At 32.4% G+C, this 25,325-nt stretch overlaps 1 protein-coding gene across 1 annotated transcript in view; it reads right to left on the bottom strand.

Annotated features, from left to right (window-relative positions):
• Positions 1 to 20,600, bottom strand: part of LOC127730037 (uncharacterized) — a 32,738-nt gene extending 12,138 nt beyond the window's left edge. Inside the window, exon 1 of the mRNA XM_052238081.1 lies at positions 20,193 to 20,600. Within this exon, the coding sequence (XP_052094041.1) occupies positions 20,193 to 20,322 (130 nt within the window). The 5' untranslated portion in view covers positions 20,323 to 20,600. The remainder of the gene's footprint in view (positions 1 to 20,192) is intronic.
• Positions 20,601 to 25,325: the final 4,725 nt, after the last annotated feature.

The following is a 25,325-nucleotide window of genomic DNA, read 5'->3' as shown; positions in this document are numbered from 1 at the left end:
TGTACTGTATTACGACGCTAGATTAAAACTGACGAGAAAAGATAACACCCGGCAACCGAAAAGTAAATTTACAGATCTAACATTGTTGGGCTGATGTTTAGACGAGTTGTATATATATATTCAAAATTCAAGAGTCTATCCTAAATTGAGGTAAATTATATGGCCTTCCAAATACCGTTTCGATTCCTAACATCACTGAAGAGACATTAATTGTCGAAATCCGGATATGGTGTACTAATTTTTGCACATTTTGTTTGCGGCATACCATCTTTTCCGCAAGTTTATTGTTTTCTGTTTGGTATTAAATTAATAGTTAAGATCCATTTGATTACATCTTTGTGATCCGTTTATTTGGCAATCGCCAATGGCAGTCAGCAGGGTTTAAGAACATCCGTTGTTCGACCTGCTAGTCAAATGCGTTTTGTTAAAATATACTTTTTCACTTTTTTGGTCTTTTGGAAAATGTTGTTTGTGCTGTATTTATACCCCTCTACCAAGAAATTTGTTTTGCATGCACACGTATAAAAATTGCGGTTTTTATCCAACGCAATCATAGGTTTGAACGTTGTTTTTAATTTAGACTTGTTTATATATTTTTCGTTTGGGCTTGTATTATATTTGCCTTCGGGTTTATATGATCCGTTCATCCTATTTCGACTCTTCAAAATTCAAGAGTCTATCCTAAATTGAGGTAAATTATATGGCCTTCCAAATACCGTTTCGATTCCTAACATCACTGAAGAAACATTAATTGTCGAAATCCGGATATGGTGTACTAATTTTTGCACATTTTATTTGCGGTATACCATCTTTTCCGCAAGTTAATTGTTTTCTGTTTGGTATTAAATTAATAGTTAAGATCCATTTGATTACATCTTTGTGATCCGTTTATTTGGCAATCGCCAATGGCAGTCAGCAGGGTTTAAGAACATCAGTTGTTCGACCTACTAGTCAAATGCGTTTTGTTAAAATATACTTTTTCACTTTTTTGGTCTTTTGGAAAATGTTGTTTGTGCTGTATTTATACCCCTCTACCAAGAAATTTGTTTTGCATGCACACGTATAAATATTGCGGTTTTTATCCAACGCAATCATAGGTTTGAACGTTGTTTTCAATTTAGACTTGTTTATATATATATATATATATATCGAATATTTTGCCTTGCAACAGACAACTTACATACCCTCAAAGAGTTCATCCGTTGAGTCTTTAACGTGTATAGAGCGCGGCACTCTTCCTACACAAGGTATAGGAATTCAAACCGAAAGTGACTGTGTATTCCGAGGATACAAAACGCACAGTCAAATCGATGCCAATTAACACTGGTTCTGCCAGTGGACGCCAAAAATTCAGGTGACTGTTTTTCAAAGATTGGATTTTACAAAAAAAGAAGTATTAATACTCGTCTAAAAACTGAAGATGGTATTATTATTTTTTTTCCGCTATAGTAGAAAATGTTATGACTTTTACCCTCATTCTGCTCTTCGACGATTTTCGAACACTTATTTAAGACCTCCCAACCGTTCGACCTATGTTTGTGATTAGAAGGAGATTGGAGGAAAGGTCAACGAGACAATCACATAACCATGCTAACGACACTAGAAAAAACCCACCCAAAACATGTACTACACGTCATTGAAAACTTATTTAGCGTTTTTCATGGTTTAAAGGGGCATTAGCTTTCAAATTCATGTTCACCGACTTGACTCAAATTCTCATTTTTGATTTATGACATACTAAAACGTATATTCAAATTATAAAAAGTCTAAAACAAACAATTTACGATGCATGTACTCGATAATATGAATCAGCATTTCGTGTGTATTTTAGTCTAGACGCCATCTAATTAACCATCGAGTTAATTTCCAAAGACTGCCGACGGTCATATAACCCAATATGAACATAAATATAGATATAAATAGATAGCGAACACGTGCAATTGGATTTTTTTATGTCTGTTTTATTTCATATTAAAGGTTAAAAAAAATATGTTATTCATCGTTTTTACCTGTATGAGAATCAGTTTTTGTGGATCGAATCAGTCAACCAAATAGTTTACCCTTGTTTCACTTTCAGTGTTGACATTCTTTCCCTTTTAATAGCTAAACACTCATTGTGTATGCGTAACACATCTATAGCTAAGGGGTTGAATTGAAGGTCAAATGAATACGGATTCAATGAGGTCGAATTATTTACTTGCAAGAGAATAATTGATCAGCGATGTTTCTTAACTTAATTTGACAAAATTAAACCAATTTGGCTACTAAAAGCGAATTGTTATTTCAATCTTTTACTTTCATTAATGATTGAACAAAAAAAAATCATATTTTTTTCATTTTATATCTCGTAGCTAATGCTCCTTTAACGGACTAATCAAATACGAGCCTCTGTTAAAAATGTCCTAATCGTCAAATGGCATATATTTGAATTAAGTAATTCTACTATAGACTTTGACAGTGAAATAGCAGAAAAGATTTTGAAATTCTAATGAATCAAATCACATTTTAATACCATGTTTGTAAATATAGAGGGGACCACCCTAAGTTAATTGGATTTTTCAAATAAACAAGAATACATCGTTAACGAAGGGGAATTAATCAAGTTACACCTCTCAGCTAACTTTTCTTCAGTTGTATCATTAAATATACATTTTGTAAATCAATATGTAAACATTTTCAAAATTTCATCATTATAATATATTTGTACTCATAAATCTCGAACAGATTTGTCAATAATGTTCTATTTTAAGCGAAATTTTATAATTGTGAAGTTGTTCAGGTACACGATATTTAGTATCGTTAGGTGCTGTACATGTATAGTTGTTTTTGTCGCCAAACAAAGCTAAATGTGACGAAAACACGTACTTAGTATAATGTTTCTATTTAAGACACGTTTTGTAAGGGAATTTCTAACTAGTTTCATTTGGAATTTGTTTTTTTAAAAAGCACTCGTACAAAAGATAGTTATAATTATTATACCTCAGTATGTTTTTTCTATATAAAAAAGAATGAAATATTTGTGCTATTTCACTATTTGCCAGTCAATAGTTTCAAAGACTATTACCCCGGTCAATAGTCTTATAAACATATTTCCCGTACTTTTTCATACTAATTTTTCATTGGACAACAATGACGTCATTGACTATTTTGCTTTGCAACGTTAAACTCTGAAATATCGTAAACGGCATAATCTGTATGTGTCTATCGTCGTAATTTCAAATAAATATTAACTTACCAGAAGCAGTTAAAAAAGAAAGAGAAAATCTACGCGACATATTTTAATAACTTAAACATAACAAATGTATGGTTTGGGTCTGTCGTCGTCTTCATAATCTGAGATTGCTTTGGTGTACGGTAATATATTTTAGCTAGCGTGTATTATATGCACGGGAATTTTTACACAAGGATTCCTGGTCTTGATTACAATAAATAAAATATTGACAAATAGCACAAGGGCAAAAAAAAAATAATAATAAACCCTGATAGTTCATCTTGTGCATTTTTATGTGACTATTTGTTTTTTTTTCCCATGCAGTCTTTTTAGAAAGTTGTTTTGTTCGGTATAATAAAACACTTAATGACTGGTTATGAGTGTAATAACAAGTTTGTTCTCCCTTTGATACTAACTATTGCCGTCGGCTTCGCCTCGAGCAATAGTTGGTATTTCAGGGACAACAAACTTGCAATTACCCTCATAACCAGTCAATAGGTGTATATTATCATATCCCCATAGTCCCTTTAAACACTATCATTTGTACTATCAGACTATTACATGGCATTTTTCATATGAGATGTATAATCAGCCCAAGTTTCAATATCAGCCCGAGAGCCTTCGGCTCTCGGGCTGATAATACATCTGATATGAAAAATGACATGTTGTGATCTTTATATCATATGCTTTAACAATTGAGAAAAATAACAGTTTAATATATTGATCCTTTTAAGTGGTTCTCAAGTCGAAGTTCAAAAAGTGAAAAGTTTACCGACGACGGACGCCAAATGTAATACATCCGATATGAAATCTTTCTTTCATATGCCTCAACAGAGGAGAAAAACAACAGTATAAAATATTTTTATATTGACGATAAAAAAAAATCAACAAAACATAATGAACACTATTTGGAAAAGTCAACATTTGTTAAGTGACTTGCTAAATTATGCTGGAAACTTTGAAAAATGCATTTATTGTATCATTTGTTTTGCATTTTACATAATATATTTTCCTGTTTCCTAATATTTGTTTTGTACCCTACATTGTTATGTTTTTCACTGAAAACGTACCATTGAGGTGTATTTTGTATTTTCCGGAATTTACCGAGTAACGTCGGAATTCCATGCGATAACGTTACGGAAAGGCAGGCGATAATAGCCGGAAGCAGTTGATAAATTTTAATATCAGCCCGCTAAGCACCATTTCGGAAAACATGGCCAAATGGGGCAACATCCCCATTTTGCGTTTTTGATAATTTTCTTTAAAAAATATAATAATAAACAAAAAATAATGAAAACTATAAACAGCAAAAAATAATCAGCATTATGAGATTTTACCCATTTTTGTATTTTGTCAATTATGTCGCAAACTATAATAGATACAGAGAAACAAATCAACATGACCGAACTGATTATGACAAATTATGTATAAAAAGTCAGGATAAACTAATAAAAAAAAGGCAGGACCGAATAAAGTGAAAAATAAAAAGGCAGGACCGAGATTACAACTAAAAAGAAATGCAAGACACAATTTTTCATCCTAGCCCCCCCCCCCCACCCCCCCACAAAAAAAATCAAATGGTAGCTTCCTAAGTGTACTTATTTTTTATAGATTTTATTTGCATATATGTATAACAAAAGATGTTGACTTTCAAAAGAATATTGGATGAAATAAGAAATGTAAAATAAATTGAAGACTTGCATAATAGAAGACTAAGATAACGTTAACGTAATGGCATTTATTTTAGTGGCTCCAACATGGTCCGATCCGACCTGCAACCTTGGGGAGGGTGGTTGGCGGGAGACCTTGCGACCTGACGCCTCATTCAAAAGAACCTGTGACCTTTAAACATGTTCAAAACCATTTTATTTAATTGTTTTATTTGCTTAAAAGTTACTGATGACCTGAGGGAATTTTAAATGTGACCTTGTGACCTTAGGTGGTACCCTACGGGAGCACTATTTTAGTGCGTGCGGCATGCGTTTTTGGAATAACTTTCATCGGTTAATAAAATACAAACCAGATTTTATTTGTTGTAGTATTATCGCGTACTGCAAAATGTAGCATTCGTCTTAAATTTTCTATAGAATCGAAGCGACAGACAAATCTTTTGCAAATATTCCAGTTTTAGTCAACAGATGAGACACTGGTTTTATGGATATCACAATTATGGTTATCGTAGCTACATGCATGAATCTTTAATGAAAATGTGCATTTAAGGGTCGGGACGTGTCTGACATTTGAATTTCGTATAAGAATCTATCTCATGTGATCCCTATGACAATGTCTTCCCATTATTAAAGTTAGATATCGACTCTTTTTAGATGTAAAGAAATAAAACATGCGTAATTTAAGGGGTTTTACATACTTTAAAGATAAATAATTCATTCATTTATAAAATATTATTGGTTTATAGTATTACTACCTAAAAGATGAAAGAAGAAATATCAATAAGTCAATACAACATCATTTCTTGCGTTTGAAATTGAAATTAAATCTCACTTTAAGTACGGTTATTGATGCAATTAAACACAGGTTTGGTTACTTCTTTTCAATTGGTAATAGATACCTATGATTGAGTTTATTCTACTGTCTGAGAAATTCTGAGAGTAACTTTATAGATAGACAACTGTCTTAATTCTCGCAAAAACCACATAGTTAAAGAAAGAGTAAATTTTCTTAAAGTTTTTTTGATTACATTTGTTAGATTTGCAGTCTTCAACAATATTTTTCCTTAATAATAATAATCCTTTTACGGTCGCCATTGGTTGGTCCATAAACTATGTTATATATCTATCATGTATGATCATGAAATTTTTCTTATTGTGACAAGCCCCTGATTTTTTGTTTCGTTAGAATTTGATTTATCAACGGATTAGTTTACTAGTATGTCATGAATTTTGACTAGTAGAGAAGGAAGTCATTACGTTTGACACTAGTAGAGCAGGAACTCATGACGTTTGATGCTAGTAGAGCAGGAACTCATGGCGTTTGATGCTAGTAGAGCAGGAACTCATGACGTTTGACACCAATAGAGCAGGAGCTCATGACGTTTGATGCTAGTAGAGCAGGAACTCATGACGTTTGATGCTAGTAGAGCAGGAATTTATTAAATTTGACACTAATAGAGCAGGAACTCACGACGTTTGGGAGAAGACTTGTGTCTCATCCCTTTTGCATATTTAAGCAAATAAAATATGTTTAAACTAACTCATGACGTTTGACACTAGTAGATCAGGAACTCATGACGTTTAACACTAGTTGAGCAGGAATTCATGACGTGTCACACTAGTAGAGCAGGAACTACTAAGCCGTCCGCGATGATCGAGTTCATCTCAATGAAATGTGTGCTGCTTAATCTTTAGTTTTCTGTGTACAGTTTAGTTTTTTTTTCTCAGTTTGGGCTGCTGTTGTATTTACTGCGATTGATGTTTTTTTTACATTATTTGCTTCTTTTCTATCTTATGATAGAGTTAGACTGGGATGCATTATAATAGAATGTACTATATTCATTTTCATCATCTTTTAAATCATCTAAAAGTATCAAACTAATGTAACTTTACAACAACAAAGTTCTTTTGTAACCGCCTCCGGGTTCGGAATTTTCTCGCTGCGTTGAAGACCTATTGGTGGCCTTGGGCTTGTCTGATCTCTGGTCAGGTTGTTGTTCCTTTCACAATTTTCCCGTTTTCATTCTCTTTTCTATTATATAATATCGTCTGCTAGATTATCTTCATGTTTATATGCTTAAAATGTTGCTTTTTTACAAACAGAATGTTGACTTTAATTTTATCTTCGATGTAAAAATGTTGACAAACATTAAAGTTTTAATCTTTATTGCATGTACATGTTTAGACTAGGATTAAGATAATATAACAGAAATCTTAACAACTTGTTTCTCAAATATTTGTTTTAAAAATTTCGACTTCATAGGAATATGACCTCTTTATTCAACAACTCTTGCATACCACTTTATACAGTTTTTATGTCAGCGTGATCTGAAATAATCGTTTAATGTTTTCAATAAACCAATTAAGATAAATAATAAAATGATTTTATGAAATTATTGGTACTCGAAAATTTAATGTATAAAAATTTCAGAGTAGTAAAGAGGTTTGTTTGGGTATTTATTACGAGTTAGAGAGAACATATATTGAACTTTCAGACTTTGTCATATTAACGCGGTAAAGATCACGTCAAAATAAACACGGGAAGTCTAATAAATTCACTGAAGATGTCTCAAAGTGTACTCTATTAAGTGTTTTCTATTTTAAATAAGAGAGAGAGACACTGAAGATCTATTACTAACTATCGTCCCCATGACTTCACACAAATATTTATCAAAAAAATTAAAAACAAATCAAAAGGTGTACGAGAAATAAGAATTTTTAAAATGTCTGTTACAGCATCTCCTGGCGTGGTATTGTTTTCTGTTATCTTAAAATTGTAATCTTGTAATCTTGTAAATTCACCTACATCAAAAGTCATTTGTACTAACATTAACATTTTACATTAAATTTTCGTAAAGATTCGAAGATTTGTCAGTACGGGTTTAATTTATAAATCAAAACTGTTAAAAAAGTGAATTGTTCTGATATTACGAAATACAGTTTACTCATCTCGGGTGAATCATAGATATAATGGCTATATCTATGGGTGAATAAATAACTTAATTATCAGGTCTTGTGATAGAATCTTTCTGCATTTGTTTCTTAGAATTTTTTTCTTGTACTTCGTAAAGGAAGACAAGACATATACAATGCAGTTATCCTAGGTGTACTGCATGGCTTTTTAAAATTTCCATATGTATACATGTATTTTTAAATCATTATGTAACAAACTTAAACATATTCAAAATATCACCATTGAATCATCTTTAAGTTCTAGTTTAGTGTTTGTTACATTTTGAAAATTATTTGATTATTTAAAATGAAAAAAAAAAAAAAATAAAAACAGTTAACGTTAACAATGTAATGTTTTTAACCTTCGGTGCACTAAAATCCTTGGATTATTGAACTAATGGTTATATCCGCTTCTTCCGATCTACTAAATTGGAATATATTTGTATCTATCAATTCATAAATCCTTAAATTTAAATGTCAATTGTCTTTTTTATTATAGTATCATTAATCTTAGTATGTGTCATCTTAATGAAAGAACCAACAGATCTTGATAAAATATAGAGCTGTCAATTAAATACCGCTTTTATGCCGTTGAAAAGGTGAATAGACCTATAATACCGAGGTTTCATTTGTCCATTCGTCATTGATAGATAACAGATCCAATTCGGAGTCTAATGTATTATGGCATAGATAAAATTGTTGTATGATTTTGTTCAACTGATTGAATATTTACTTTTATTGTTATTAAGCAATTTAGTTTGGGAAAGACATAATCAAGATATATCCTTTCTCAATTTGGTTCACTCTACATCTTCTTTCTCACTAACGTTCAGCCGATGTGTCTTATCCCTAGACACACACTCCACGGCATCTTCTTTCTCATCCACATCTCCTTTGCCACTAACATTCACTCCACTTCTTCTTTCTCACAGGCGTTCACTCCACGTCTTCTTTGCCACTGACGTTCACTCCACGTCTTCTTTCTTACAGACGTTCACTCCACGTCTTCTTTCTAACAGACGTTCACTCCACGTCTTCTTTGCCACTGACGTTCACTCGACGTCTTCTTTGCCACTGACGTTCACTCCACGTCTTCTTTGCAACTGACGTTCACTCCACGTCTTCTTTCTTACAGACGTTCACTCCACGTCTTCTTTCTTACAGACGTTCACTCCACGTCTTCTTTGCCACTGACGTTCACTCCACGTCTTCTTTCTGTCAGACGTTCACTCCACGTCTTCTTTGCCACTGACGTTCACTCCACGTCTTCTTTGCCACTGACAATCACCCATATCTCCTGTATTCATACTGTATGAATACTGTATACTGATCTCAAGCACAGATCCATTCCATCCACGATATCCGTAACATGTTTAATCATTGTCCTTTAATAATTAAACCATGTAATCATCAACTAAACGACGTGTTTAATCGATTTCAGTAGAAAATTTCTATTAGTAGAAAGAAAATACCAGGAGACTGCTAATGTATAAAATGATGCAGATTCAATGTGACAATGCTTTGTAATCAAAACTAATGTATCTCTGTATAAATAAATATTTTTTGTGTGAAATAGTTCAGCCTAAATTATGGATTTTCCAATCAAACTATAGTTCTACGTGGTTTTCACGGTACACGTCAAGTTGAGTTTCCTTAAAATTTGATTAAAACGGGCTTTTTATATATTTACTTTAAGAGGCGCAAATAGTCATATGCAGATTAATTAATCAGAAATAGCATTTATCATATTTGCTAACAGTTTCTACAAATTCGTATAATCAATTCTTACTATAATATTTAACACAATTTGTTTTTATTTGATTATTATTTCAATTTATCTTTTACTGTTGCATAGTATATATATAATATATACTTCGTCTCAAATTTAGCCCAACAATGTTATATCTGCAAATTTGTATCTGTAAATTTGCGTAAGACAATTTTTGTTCCTCCCTCAGCGGGATTCGAAACCCTGCATCTGAGACATCATGCCAACACCAACTAGGCTATCTAAAATATATGTAGCTTTCGTTAGTCGAGTAATGACTTTCCTCGTCGGCTTTATCTGGGGTTGTAACACAGTACATGATGTATAGTGGCAAGTAGATGGTATAACTTGCAGTTTGTTTTGTCTATCGTAAAGGATGAAAACTTTACTTACCATGCCGTCACATCAAATTTTAATTTTATCATATACGTTTAAATATGATATCTTTATAAATAAATACAGTATTACCAAATGAGAAGATATCCCGATACTAAAAATTTTTGGTTGCATTACAGATATTATTATAATTATCAAATCTCGACACTTTTAAAAATTATAATATTTGAAATTAAATTCAAACCATTTGTGATCTCATGGTTATACTTCGTACTATAGTTACGCTGAAGAGGAAAATTGGTTGTCAACTTCCATAATAAAAATCTTGTAAAGTTTCAAGTTTCATGTTGAGATGTCAAGCAAAATTGATTACAGATTAAAAAGAATATTGATACATAAGCTTATGTTGCTAAAAATATTTAAGTTGAGATTTTTTCCCCATTAAATTCAAGTTCACTGTTTAAGACACCCTGTTGCTATATAGACAACTAATCCTTTCATCAAATTTTATTGTAAAAGTTAGATATGTGGTTTTCATCTCACTCGTAAAAAGATCAGAATGTCAATATTTATATGAAATGTTATTTTGACAATTGTTGGTTTGAATTAATAATACACTTAGTGCAAATAGAAAAACAACAACTACCTGAACTTTCCACCTCGTTTTACGGTTTATGCGGAGCAATATTTTCACCATGGAGTATGTAGTGCTTCAAGGACACAGTAGAATATACCATCCCCACATGCTTTGCAATAAACATTTTCATTTACAAAAAAAATTTAACAACCTCCTATACTTTTTATCCTATTTCATCTATTGACGGGCAGATCGTAGAAAGAAATGTAAAATAACGACTTAATTACTCTCCCCAGCAAACATCGGGACTTTATTGCAATAATCGTGTCCGTCCGCATGTCTACAAAAAAATTTCGTGGAGCATTTCTCAAGTATTTCTCAACATAACGAATTCATGTCTTGTCTGGAGCTTGACAGTGATTATGCATAGAATTTTCCTATCTGTCAAGCAAATTTGGTTTTCCTATACTTTGAATTACGAGAAGGGTATGCTTAGCATATCAACGCGTGCAATTTCTTATTTTAAGCTGCATCTTAACATCATAAGCCTTTCGCTATATGTTAGCTTCCTAAATTACCGAAAAATATGACACAACAGGTATTGTTGTTGTACTGACTAGTGCTCCTTGAAAAAATGAAAAAGTTAAATTTTTATGACAATGCTTATTGTACTATAAACAAGTGATATGTGACGTTAATGTCAATGAACCAGCACTCTAATAAGTTCATTCACTGGACAAAGACATGAACAGTTCTCTGTACAGCATTAAGCAATATGCATACAACATACAAAAAGCTCTATCGGTAATTCACTCAAGTCTAGACAAAAAAAATGTATATAAATTCAACAAATACGACCAAATATCTGTCATAAAAAAAATGTGAACAGAGAAAACCATGACGATACAAATGTAGCTGCAATCAGTACTAAATACATGTATTTCCGAAGTACTTGATTATTAATTGTTTGGTCATTGTTGGCTTAACGTCCAGTGGCAAATTGTAATGCCTATTCAGGACGAGGAATAATTAACAATAAACCAAATAGGTAGTTTCTACAAGATCGGTCGAGCGGGATGTAGCACTGTATGTACAAGCAAAACGATAATAAACAATTACCAAATCAATATTAAAGAAAAGCCACCGTTACTGCCATCCAATACTCAACCTTTTAATATGATATCAAAGTCATGCTGTCCTACTCTAATATAGGTGGACGTACTTCGATATGATTGCATACAGCAACGTGTTTACCAGAAAACTGAGAAGATACGATCTTCTGCAATGCTTGGAATAAATTTGTACGGAATTTCAGTGCAAGTAAAAGAAACATTTGAGGTCTGCGTCAAACTATTTTGCAAACTGATTGTCATCTAAAAAATACTGAACGCAATGGTTGAACATCAGTATAATTATGACCTTTATTCGTCCTGAACATGCATGAAATATTTGCCACTGGACGTTAAGCAACCAACAATCAACCATGACCTTTATTGGAGAAATATTGACAGGAGAATTTCTCACCTCGTTAGCTTTCTAAATAATTTTACCGTAAAGACTGATTGTGAATTGCCACTTATTATAAATCGTATATCAAAAGCTAATTTCTATCACCCGTTTCAAGTTGTTCCCCCAGAAACTTAAACGTTCGGTTTTAAATTCAGCAAATATCAAGTATAAAGATTAACCCAAGAAGAAAATTTATTGATTTTGTAAGAAATAACATGAAATATTTAAATTATCAATATAGACAATGAATCTATTGCGTTATTAATATTGGAAAGGAAATGTAAAACCTTTTGATAATTTCATGCACTTTCAGCGATAATGGTTTTGTACGGGGAATGGATTTTAAAATACATTGAAACACGAGTTTTAATAATTCATCAAATTTGTTCAATTGCATGTCAGAGAACAACTTTTTGTAAAGCACTTCCAACATCGAAACACGAGTTTTAATAATTCATCAAATGTGTCCAAATACAAGTTAAAGAGAAAACTTTTTGTAAAATACTTCCAAAATGCATATATTAAGATAAGGGGATGTGGTATGATTTGCAATGAGATAAATATCAACCAAAGACCAAAGGACATAAATGTACGGGTTATCGCACGGCCTTCAACAACGAGCAAAAGCCATACCGTATAGTCAACTATAACCAATAGCGGATAAATGGAAAACATCCAGAAAAAGAAAACTGATCGTCTGATTTAAATTAGTACTTCTGTATACCTTAACGAAAGGTAACTATGACAGACGGCAACCAACGACAACGACTGGACTACAGGCTCCAGGTTTGGGACAGACACTTAGAAAATGAGGCGGGAACAAACATGTTTGTGATACTCAACCCTTCTTAAACCTCAAAAATTTAAATAAACTGTAAAAATCAGTGGAACAGGGCATGATATGATCGATACTATAGACACACAAAAACCAACAACTAACAAAAGACTAAAAGTGTCGCTCGATGCCACTGCTGGTGGAGTTTTTCTCTCCGTGGGTATCACCAGCCCAGTAGTCAACACTTTTGTGTTGACATGAATTATCATTGATATGGTCATAATTATATATTTTTACTGTTTACAAAACTGAATTTTTCGAAATACTAAGGCTTTTCTACCCCAGGAGAAGATTACCTTAGCTGTAATGGGAAATCATTTAGTAATTTGGGGTCATCAATGCTCTTCAATTTTGTACTTTGTTTGGTCTTTTTAACTTTTTTTATTCGAACGTAACTGATGAGTCTTTTGTAGACGAAACGCGCGTCTGACGTACAAAATTTAAATCCTGGTATCTATGATGAGTTTATTTCTAACAGTACTCGCAGTAACTGAAAGGAAGTTTCAAACCCAATTTCAATTAATAAATAGAGGTCCATGTTTTTCCATACTAGAATAAATCAACCAGAACATCTCCAACAGATTTTAATGTACATACGTCGTATAAAGCAGTATATTATGAAAAGCATGTATCTTTAAAGAAAAAAAAATAGGAATTGAGGTAAATATCCGCATTCAAGAGATACGTGTATTCTTGTATAATTAAAGTGTGTTTAATGGTGTTTTTTTTACCAGAATTGCCGCTACTTAACCATCGAAGGTGGAGAAATATCGTAATGCACGAGATTAAGAGTTGTAAACTGTATCTCTTATTATTTTTAGACAATATGAAGGCAAATTTTATTTTTATTTTTTCAAAGATCTGCAAAAATATCGTAGTTGTTCTATGCGATACCTTCAGACATGGTATACTTATTTTGCGAGGCGTCACAAATGCTTTATAGAGGAAAGCAAGAAAATTTGAAGTCATAATTGAATAAAAACTGAGATTATAAAGCGAAAATTCGTTGCTGATAAAAAAAAAATAATCAACCTGTCGGGGAAAAAATAAATCAGTCAAGAATTATTGAAGAATTGATACTACAAAGTATAAACATCGATTTATAAAATTAACTATACGTGTTGCGTTATCGAAATCTAGAAATGTGATTCCAAGAAGGAGAACAGCTGTAAAAGCATTGTCACGTTTGGAATTGTCATTTACATGCAGGAATTTTGTGTAATTAAAACATGTGTATTTTCATTGATAAACAAAAAGTGAGTGCTAAAAATTTGAAAAAGATAATGCATATAAAATCATGAAGTGCACTTCCGCATAATGTCACGATGAAATTGCACTTAAAATGTAATAAACTTTAGAAATTAGTTAGAAATTGAAAAAGCTCAAAACGCCTAGAAGTTTATAGCTACGATTTACATGTAGTTCACATAGTATTTGCTTGAGAAAAAAACTTTTAATAGAAATAAATATATGCAGAAATATATTGCTACATAACCTTCTTATACAAAAAGTACATGTACGTAGATTTGATATAATAGGCAATGTAAATGTTTGTCAACGGTTTTATCATAAGCTTACTTATGTATGTTTATTGTACTTCGGAAATTTTTATTTCAATTTTAATGGCATATTACTTGTTAACGTTTATTGTTAAATTTTATAAGTTTTATAGTAATAGGCATCTTATTTAACACACCAACGATTAAATCTTAATCAAAGCCTTCAGGGTTTCCCCGGGAGCAATACCACGCTGGTCAAGTATCTACTTAACTATAGCAGGTATGTTTCTTGAATATGTAAGACTGTTTAACCAATACACATATTTGACCCTTGACTCAAAAATAATTAAGTAGACTTATTTGAACTAAGTTCACTTCAAATATTTGCCAAGTATTTCGGTTCAAAAACAACACCTTGGTACTTACGCAATATGTATCATGTTTGTGAACGTCTAGAATTACAGAAATAAAACAGTTAAAGGCAGAGCTAGTTCCTTCCTAGGCCTCATCTGCCCTTTTTATAACATAAATATATCTACACTTAACTTCCAAATTTCCTATTTACGGTAGTCTAGACTATTTTCTTATAACAAATTTTTTACTCCGGATTAGATACTTTTTTGACATTTTAGTACTCGGTCAAGTAAGAGCTATCCCCGCATCCTGTGTTATCCCCTCCTTATAGATTACATATATCCTTAATTACATTTATGTGGAAAAGAATGAATTTGATCTTTAAAGGATTATTTGGCAATTTTAATAGCAAAGTAATTGCTCTCACCATACTTTCTCCCTTCAAAGAGTATTATGATACCCTCAAACACTAAGAGTTGAATATGTTAACTATATTTGTATAGTATACAAATAAACTGCTGCCAAAAAACCGCGAGATCAAAACACTGGTAAAACAGTGTATGTGTATCAGTCAAATGCGGAAAATTCTCAGTTCTGCATAATAAGCGTGTGAAGTAAATAATTCTATGAAATCAACAAGTTCTTCAGTTCTTCAGAATTACTGTAACACTTTATAAGCTACTTAATTATTTCAGTTTTTTCTTTATTTCCGGTATGATTTTTTTTAATGGGAAGCCTTTTCAATATACATGAATGTAATGCAAATCAAAGCGTGAGAATTTGTTTGTTATTGTTACATTTGACTTGTAACTTTTAAATCTCGTGTTTAATATGCATGGCCATATTTTTTTTAATCATATTCCTAATACTGATGAAGATCATGCACTATCTAAGGGTTGAAAATGGATTACATTTTAATAAATTTCAAATTTCAAATTTCAAATTTCATTATTTCTCACAGATTTAATGAATAATTACTTCAATGTGTTAGAACTTATCAGTTTAGATTAAGATATCTTTTCTAGTAGAGAACTTTTCCTGAATAATCTGACTTCTGTTCTAATTATTTTCCGAAGAAATTTTTCTGAATAACAAAAACCATGGAATTAATTAGGAAATGTAAAATGTAATTTCTATTGACAAAAAGAAAAAGTGCATGTAATAAATTGAATGTCTTTATTAACTGAATTGGTTGTTTATCGAAAGGCGTCTAACAGCTTGTAAGCGTAATGGCATCGTCCGATAGCGCAACTTACAAATGCCGGTTTGATCACCTTTTAAGATTTGTTTTTAATCTTTACTATTGAAATTTTCAGCGTTCCAAAATGTTTTGACGGAAATGGCAAACAGTACTCCGAAGTTGATAGTCAGAATGCTGGACTTTTTTAATCGATACTGTCCGTATCAGTGAATAAGTTAACTTATAAACGATAAGCACTAATTTTGTCTCGCTCCATGATTACTAGAATATGAACATGTTAGCCTTGTCCTTAATTCCTCTGAATTTTTCTTTGATAAGATAACCTCATTCCAAGAACACCACTGTAAAAAAGATCTGTGTTTACTTGGATTCATTTTTATCAATAGACACCAAAGGACGTTTGAATACAAAATTTGACAAACGAGCAGGTTTGAGTTTCCAAATTGTTTATTTTCCGTTTATCAGAAGCAATGCTTTTGGTCAACAATACGAATCGTTATTGTGTAAGTGTATAACCAGATAACTGTTGATCGCAGACATATTTTCATAAAGTCACCTATTGTGTTAAGAATTAAGATATCTTCTGTAATTTAAATAGCGAAGCAGGATAATAAGTTGACCCATCTTGTATATGTATGCATCTGATATCCCCGTATATTGATATGGAAGTTCGTATTGCTCAAAGTATCGGTTAACGTGTTTGCTGAACATATAGATGTCTTCAGTTGGTTCGGATGCCTTTTTAGTTTTGATGCTCAGAAACGTTTTAAATATTTTTCTTTCCATCTTTGAGCTTAAAAGACCCGATGAAGATTAATCTAGGAACATACGTCATGATCACTGAAACTGCCTATTGGGTATGGGTTTTGATAACATGGGACTCACTATATCAATGCACTTCCTGATAACTCCTCGTGGATTTATGGACGTTCAAGTTTGAATCATGCAAGTTCATTTGAAAACACTGGGGAGGAATGATTATATTTTTATAGAGATTCGAATTTATACCAATGTTTATATGGTATCGTTTATATAATGAATCCAATCTTTTTATGTAAAAACAATATTGTTCATTTCGCTTTAACTGAATTGGTTTTAAAAACAAATAAAAGATTATTTGCAAATTAAATACCTTTTGTTAAAATGTTGATTCATTATTTTGGAAAAATCAATAAAAGTTTGGGTAAATATTATTTAAAAACCCTTATAAATATTATAAGCAAACAATCATATTTATGACACATAATGAACATGATCTGGTTATATTTAAGCTGAAATCTCTTTTGATTTCCTCCATATTACGTAGATGTGGGATATACGCCAATGAGACAACAATCCAACAATACGTTAATAAATTACAAGCGCAAGAACAAAAGGCAGTATACAAAATCATAGGCCTTTAACACAATTTAAAATTGAAAAGTTGTACATTATACATTAGGATAACTGTGTATGTTTATGATATGATCTATTAATATAAATGAAGTTGGTAGTTTAATGGGAATGGGGATGGGGGAGGGGGAGGCCGGGGGGGGGGGGGGGGGGTTACACGGAGTTTCATGTTAGTTCTTTCAATAGAATATGATATTTACATGTTAATAGATTGTACTCCCGTGACAAAATACGAAAATGGAGTGCTATTAGCATCATATTTTTAGACAATTCGACCATGGGGTCAGTGTGTTGTCATTACTTGGTGTCCGTCGTCTGCTTGCTAACTTCACACACCTCCTTCATCTCTTATGAAATTACTAGAGCATACTTGACAAAAATTATGGATGGAATATCCCATATAAACTTTTACATTTCGTTTTGCTCAGGCAAGAAACATGACCGTCAGGGAGAATTTTAAATTCTAATTGATCAATTCTCTTGGGAAATTCAATTTTCATCCTCTTCTCTGAAACTACTTCATAAATATCTTTCCTTAAACCATACCAAAAACCCGCATCAAGAAGGTATGGAAAGTCTTTTAGATCAAAACAAGCTGCCGATTATAGAATTGTTCTCATCTAATGTGAAAGCAGTCGTAATGTTTCCTTGAGTGATGGTTGTGAACCCCTCCACAAAGATTACCTATTTAGTGCTTAATGGATAACATTCATTACACACCACTAACCCCTATAAGAAATCACATTTCATATTCTTATCTGAAACAACTACATGTATGAAATGCACGCAAATCTGAAAGAGACTTTTCAAAAACATTTCCTTATTATATCTGTTTAGTTAGTTTATAACCGCACCTGAGATACCCCCGGTTTTTGATGGGGTTCGTGTTGATCAGTCTTTAGTGTTCTTAATGTATGTTGTGTTTTGTGTACTTTTGTTTTGTCATTTCGTCGTTTTTTGCCATGGCATTGTCAGTTTGTCTCGACTTATGAGATTAAATATCCCTTTGGTATAACTCGCCTCTCGTTTGTCTATTTTAGCCGAAAACATGAAATTTGTTATAGAAAATTTGGTACGGATTCAGATCTTTATTAGGATAATGTTACCTTCAAAATGCATAAAATACAATGCAAATAGTTAAACTCTGGATAAAATGTATTAAAGCTCACAACACTGTCTAAAAACAAACTCTAAATAGACTGCATGCTTAGTTTAATCCTATTTGTATATTTTATAAAGTTGGTGTCGATCTCAAGGCGACTAAATATGTTTGACAATAAGCATAAATGTGTAGTTTAAGGCGAGCCTTTAGATGTATACTTTATTACATAATTTTTTTTACTCTTAAGTTGTTACCCCTTCCACCTATAATATTTTATACTTATAAAATGTATTACACATTATTGCCCGCTATATAAATAATTTTTATTATGAATTTTCACAGTACCATTTAAAAAAAACTTAAATACTGTAATACGGTCCGCAAATTATATGCGTGATGTTTAGTACATTTTTATTTTTTTTTAGTTTGGTTTGATCAATTATCTACACCTGCTACGTCCTTGGATTATTCGTTTATTTTTTTTAAAATGCAAAGTTGGAAAACAAAACAGAATTGAAAATTTGGATTACAAAAAATAATGATTGATCATCCTTTCAAAATCTGAATAAATGTGAGACAAGTGTGACGCCGATTCTGTTTGCACTTTCAAGCGAAAAAAAATAATGACAAGCTAGCCTATTCTGTTGCTGGGTCGCTTTGCAAGTCAACTGATTTTTTTTTTAGTTTTCTGAGACACATTGAATCTTACCTAACAATAACAAATACATGTGTCTCAAGTGATCATGTGGGAAACTTAAGTATTATTCAAAAATTCAAGTGAAATAACTTTCATTTAAAATCTGGATTTTCCGAAGTGAAATATTTTATATCCATTTAATTTGTCAAGTCGGTATTAGATGTTATAAATTCGCCATTAAAAACATCCACAAAGGGACCATCAAGTAATTTAGCTATTAAACGAAGCAAAGCTTATACGAGATGTTAAACAGTTCAACATATATTATATTGATGCTAAACATTTTATGAATATACAGTTAAATTTTAATATTCAACATAACGTTTATAGATAGAATTTTTCTTTTAGATGTACAGAATATAATTATACATCTGCATTTATGTACATATGAGGTTAAGATGACTCAATACATACATTCCTAGGCGGTGAGGCAGAGGAGTGGTGCATAAAACTCATCAATGATACCAGGCTTATAATTTTGTACGCCAGACGCGCGTTTCGCCTATAAAAGACTCACCAGTGACGCTCGAATAAAAGAAGTTAGAAGGCCAAATAAAGTACAAAATTGAAGAGCATTGAGGACCCAAAATTGTGCAAGCTAGAAAAACGATCTCCAAAATACTTAGAGAGTCGAATAAATACTTTTAAAAACAATAGATTTTGGAATTTAAAATCTACTATTTTTGGGAGAACTAAAAAAACGCGATATTTATTTTTCCCCGCCCCGTCAAATGGATGTTTCACCACCATGCATTACATTCTGTAACTGTAACAACATAGAATAACATATCCACTGAATAATGTGCCCAGGCTTTTTACAGAGTTCTTGAAATTGTTTTCCCCTGGAGGTCCTTGAAGAAAGTCTGCTGGTCCTCACTATTATTTCTATTGCAAAATACCAAAATTGTGTCGGTCCTTTCCGTAATTTTTTTGGTCAAAACCTCCGAACCGCCAATTTTCGAGAACTCTTTATAATTCTTGTCGGATCAGTACTTATGTCGACCTTTATTTAAAATACAGAAGAACATTTTAATTAAAATGAATGGCAATATTTTAAGAACGAAGAAAAAGAACAAAAGTAATACGTACCGGTTTTCAATCGTGAAAATAACTGAGACTTTTTCCGCAACCATGGTAATAGTGTCTGTATTTCAAAATCTTGCCTGAGTTTTGGTGGCTTGGAAATGACTTGTATAACCTTAACCAGTGAATTAGACATTCTTTACTATCCACAAGTATAAGATGTATATCACTGAAGTTTATATGAAAATACTTTTTCACATATAAATACTTTAATCCGAAGATATAAATCGAAATTTTATTAAAGGTCGTTATACGGTTGGAAACGCCTACTTCACTAGAGTCGTCAAAATGCAACTATTATTTGGTAGCCACTTTAATTATTGTATAAGTGTTTTCGCATACATGATAAGAATTATTGTCATTCGTTATTTACATCCAAATGTCCCGTGGCGCATGACACCTTAATGATTTTACGACATTTTCAATTTTTACGGCAATTATCATAAGCTAGTTCGATGATGGTATTTTAACGATACCTTTAGCTGGCTAATTGGAAAGAAATCTATGTTATAATACAAACAGTGGTTTAACAACGTATTATAAATGTTTGGCGAAAGTAAATATTTCATAAACCAATAAAACAACGTGTGGACAATATTCAATACAATCATAAAATCAAAACTACATACATTAAACATACCCAAACATAAGGTTCAAAGCAAACGAAAGGTTTAAGTACAGAATTATATCTTTATTTCACCATCATCGAAACGTGTTTTCTTACCCCATTAAGCGGGTGTCACCCATAATTGACTTGTATTTACGAATAATTTAAAATGTATATTTACCAAGCTCTTCAGGTTGAAAAATAGGTTTATGTGGAGAAATGTTGACGAAATGGTTTACATCGCCATGAAGTTTTAATACTAGTGTATTTAAACACCAGATGGTGCATTCGTACTTTTAAAAACGTTCAAGTAAAAGGTTTGTTAAGAAATTATTTTCTATTGTTATGATTTAGAAAAATCATTTTCGGTTGAATTCAAAAGATATCATAAAGATTAGTTCATAATATTCTTATTTATTTTGCTGATTTAGTTAGTTGTAAGTGCAAATTATTGAATCTTGTATTTTCAATTATAATCTCTGTTTGTATTTCTCACTAACGAAACAACCTTCCGATGGAGCAAAATGATAGAGACATAAGACACAGCTCCTCCGACTGATGGTACGAACCCATCCCTTTGCATGAGGGGAGGGTATGCCGCGGGTTTGTAGGGCGTATTAATCCGCATATTATTTACACAATCAAATCCCTGCAAGGGCTGTAAACGACTAGATCTAACAAATAGACATGCTCGGAAATAGCGTAGCAATTTAGTTGGAAAATGTTGATCTTTATCATTAAATCTCATTCATGTGTAAACTGGAAAAAATACTGGATTTCAGCCTTTTCTTTTTTCTTCCTCGATTTTCCCGTACATATGTATTATGAAAATAATACTACATCTTTAATATTTTGGCGCATCAAAGTTTTTCTGGATTAACTTCATCAGGAAAGCCCGAATCCCAAAATTTTAAAGCAAAAGATGTTTAAAAACTTAACTAGTTGAAGTTCTATTTGACTGAAAAGACATAATCAGAACAGTTATCCCTAACTGGGTCATCTTTGTCTGAAGGTGTTGGAAACTTAGCTTCTTAATTATTTCTTATTTAAACAACGGTCTGTTTTAGAAAGGTATGTTATAAGTCATGTCAGTTCCGAACCACTGACCACTGAGGTTAAGTATTATTGCGAACTAGCATTCCATCAGCAGCGTTAAAGACCAGTGCTTTCAAATGAAAATAACACTTAAAAATTTGGCGCGTCCGAAACTGTTTTCTGGATTTACCTTCATCAGTATTGCATTTGATTAAAAAACATTATTAAAAAAAAAAAAGAATTACAAAAATCGTCCTGAAATTGCATGAAATATTTGACAGTGGATGTGAAACAGAATACTCATTATTATATAAAATACATACTAAGTACTAAGTAAACTCTCCCTAGATAAGTCAGAAATAACTCTCATCAATAACTAACGGCAATTCTTTTCTTGTTACAATGACCACGATCTTGGAAGTGCCCTCAGTATGATAAATACTAAACATGAGGAAAAGTATACAGTTATATATTATAAGTCATAAGATATGTCATATAAGAATAACGAGATGTGGTATGATTGTGAATGAAGCAGTTATCTACCAAAGACCATTAGGCAATGATAAGCAACTATAAGTGTACTGTTACCAGTGTTGATTTTTTATTGTTTAAAAGAAATTCTATCGATTTTTCATACGTTTTCCCGGACTTTTTTGATTGCTAGATTTTTTTGTACTTTGAAGTTCGTTACTTTCCCCCTTACTTTTTTGTTTCCTAAATTGAAAGCATGAACGTGGTCACACGCATTTAAAAGTATCTTAAACTACGCCGACTCACAATGTAAGTTTATAATTTATAGTTTTTAATGATTGTATGATGAAAGTTAATATGTTTTCACATCAAAATAAATATTGTGTATGTGTATATCAGCCAAAAGTGAAATATGATGATTGTTAATTTTGTCACTGTTTTTACAAAAGTATGGAAATCCATTTGGTGCTATAATGTTTGAATGATTTGATCGAAAATTTATTTTGATACATAGATTTGAACTGTTAGTTTTATGATTTTTGTAGTCATGAGTATGATGAGTTAGCTAAGGTTTTTTGTAGCTTTTTACCAACATCACAGCACATATATGTAGACTCATACTATTTAATGTTTTTCGGAATAAATGATTTTACCTGTTTGTGGCTTATGGTTATACTATGCACTGAGGCAGAACAGTAAAAAGATTGTAAAGACACAGTTTGATACAGAATAATATGCAGACATTATAGTTCCTACAAACAATTTTATGAAATGGCGCAATCACAACCACTTCCGCCTGAAACTACCCATGAACATAAGATGACAGAGAAAGGTCAAGAACTTTATGATACACACAAGGTAAAATACCTTAAGCGAATTGACGGGTCGTGGGAAATTGTAGAAAATTTACTTGAAGAATTTACAGATTGCTCAAAGGAGTTAAAACCTCTACGCAAACTAGAGAAAAACATTTTGAAGTCTCGTGAAAAATTCTGTGAAAACTCAAATAGTTATAATCAGTTTTTGACACGCAAGAACACTGAAGACAGTAACGAAACATTATCCACCTTTAAAACAGAGTTTAAAAAGTGCACTGAAATAATTGACAATACAATACAACAAATTAAGACATTGAAATTAACAGCTGCCGAAACAATGTCGGTAGCTCCTGTTAAGTCTGTCCATTCGAACAATAGTGGTAGAAGTGGCTCAATTTCGAGTTTAGTTATGGCTCAGAAGCGTGTAAATGCTGAAGTTCAGCGAACAAAGTTACAATATGCTGAACAACAAACAAAACTAATCAAGCAAAAAGCAATATCTAAGGCTCTAAGGGATCGTGAAGAGGCTGAAGTTGATGCGGATTTAGCACTGCTAAAACAACAGACAGATACCGCTGTCGCAGAGGCCGAGGTCAAAGTCTTAGAAGAAGCTGAGAGCGATAAAAGATCGTTGTCGTTACAAGATGACAAAGATCCGTTAGAAAAAGTAAAAATGACACTTACAGAGAAATATGTTAATGAACAATTTAAAGAAGTAGAACAACTCAAATCTCAAGACAAGAATAACAAATGTTCCACAAGTTATTCCGAACAATCAAGACAATTTTAGTTCACATACTCCGGCACCTCGGAACCAGTTTAACATAAATCCTACGCCAAGGAATGTGCCAAAATTTGAAGTCGATAATTTGGATCGATCAATAGCTGAAGATATTAAATCAGAAATTCGGCAAAAACAAACATTAAATCCGTGTGCAGCTGATTTTGAATTTACTCAGCCACCACTGCCACCAAAACATGATCAGTCTGTAGTGTCCAACTTGACTAAGTTTTTATTAAAAAAAGATTTATTACTTACTAGGTTTCAGAATTTTGATGACTGTGCGGAAACTTACGCTTCATGGAAGGCTACTTTTAAAAGTATTACAGAAGAACTTTCAGTTACGGCTTTTGAAGAAATGGACTTAATAGTAAAATGGCTCGGCCGTGAATCTTCTAAGTTTTCGCAAACTATTCGTGCGTCAAATGTGAACAATCCAAATACTGGTCTTCGTCGTATATGGGAGCGTCTTGACGAACGCTATGGTAGACCTGAGATGGTAGAAGCGGCAATTAAAACAAAACTACAGAAGTTCCAAACTTAACAAACAAGGATCATAGTCGACTTTATGAGCTATTGGATATTCTCACACAAATTGAATCTTCAAAAGAGAATGAGACATTTTCGAATTTATTGGCATATTTCGACTCTTCTTCTGGTGTTTTACCAATCGTGGACAAATTACCGTATAATATACAAGAGAAGTGGACAACACGTGCATCACAATACAAACTGAAAAACAATGTACCATTTCCACCTTTTTCGTATTTTGTGCAATTTATCAGAGAGGTTAGTGCTGTCAAAAACGATCCTGCGTTTATTTATAGTAATACTGAAGCATCATATTCTAGAAAAACAAATGATACACGGAAAGTTAACCATGGCGCAACGTCAGTGTTTAACCGAAAAACAGATGTTAATATTAAACAGAATGAAGAGAAAGAGGCTGTACGTTGTCCTATTCATAAAGCCAATCATCATTTGAATACTTGTCGAGCCTTTAAAGCAATGACTTATGAAGAACGTAGAAAGTATCTGAAGGACAATAAGATTTGTTTCAAATGCTGCCATTCGAGAACACATATGTCAAGAAATTGTACCGTAACGGTAAAATGTGAACATTGTGGAAGTAATTATCATATAACCGCTATGCATTTATCTGCAAAATCTAGTTCTCCTGACGGGGGGGGAGAAATCATCTGAAACAGCGCAAAATGCTAATGATCATACAGTGTCATCCAAGTGCACGTCATTATGTGGATTTAGTGGTAAATCATGTGGAAAAACCATTCAGGTCCGTGTGTACCCAAAGAACTTTCCAGATAAAGCCGTTTATGTGTACGCTATATTGGACGACCAAAGTAACAGGACTCTTGCTAAGACTGAGCTGTTCGATCAATTAGGTATAAATACATCAGCCATTCAGT

This window comes from Mytilus californianus, unplaced genomic scaffold (genome assembly GCF_021869535.1).
Source record: "Mytilus californianus isolate M0D057914Y unplaced genomic scaffold, xbMytCali1.0.p SCAF_2, whole genome shotgun sequence".
Taxonomy (NCBI): Eukaryota; Metazoa; Mollusca; class Bivalvia; order Mytilida; family Mytilidae; genus Mytilus; species Mytilus californianus.
Note: the sequence above shows the minus strand (reverse complement) of the source record. Positions and strands in the feature narration are given on the sequence as shown.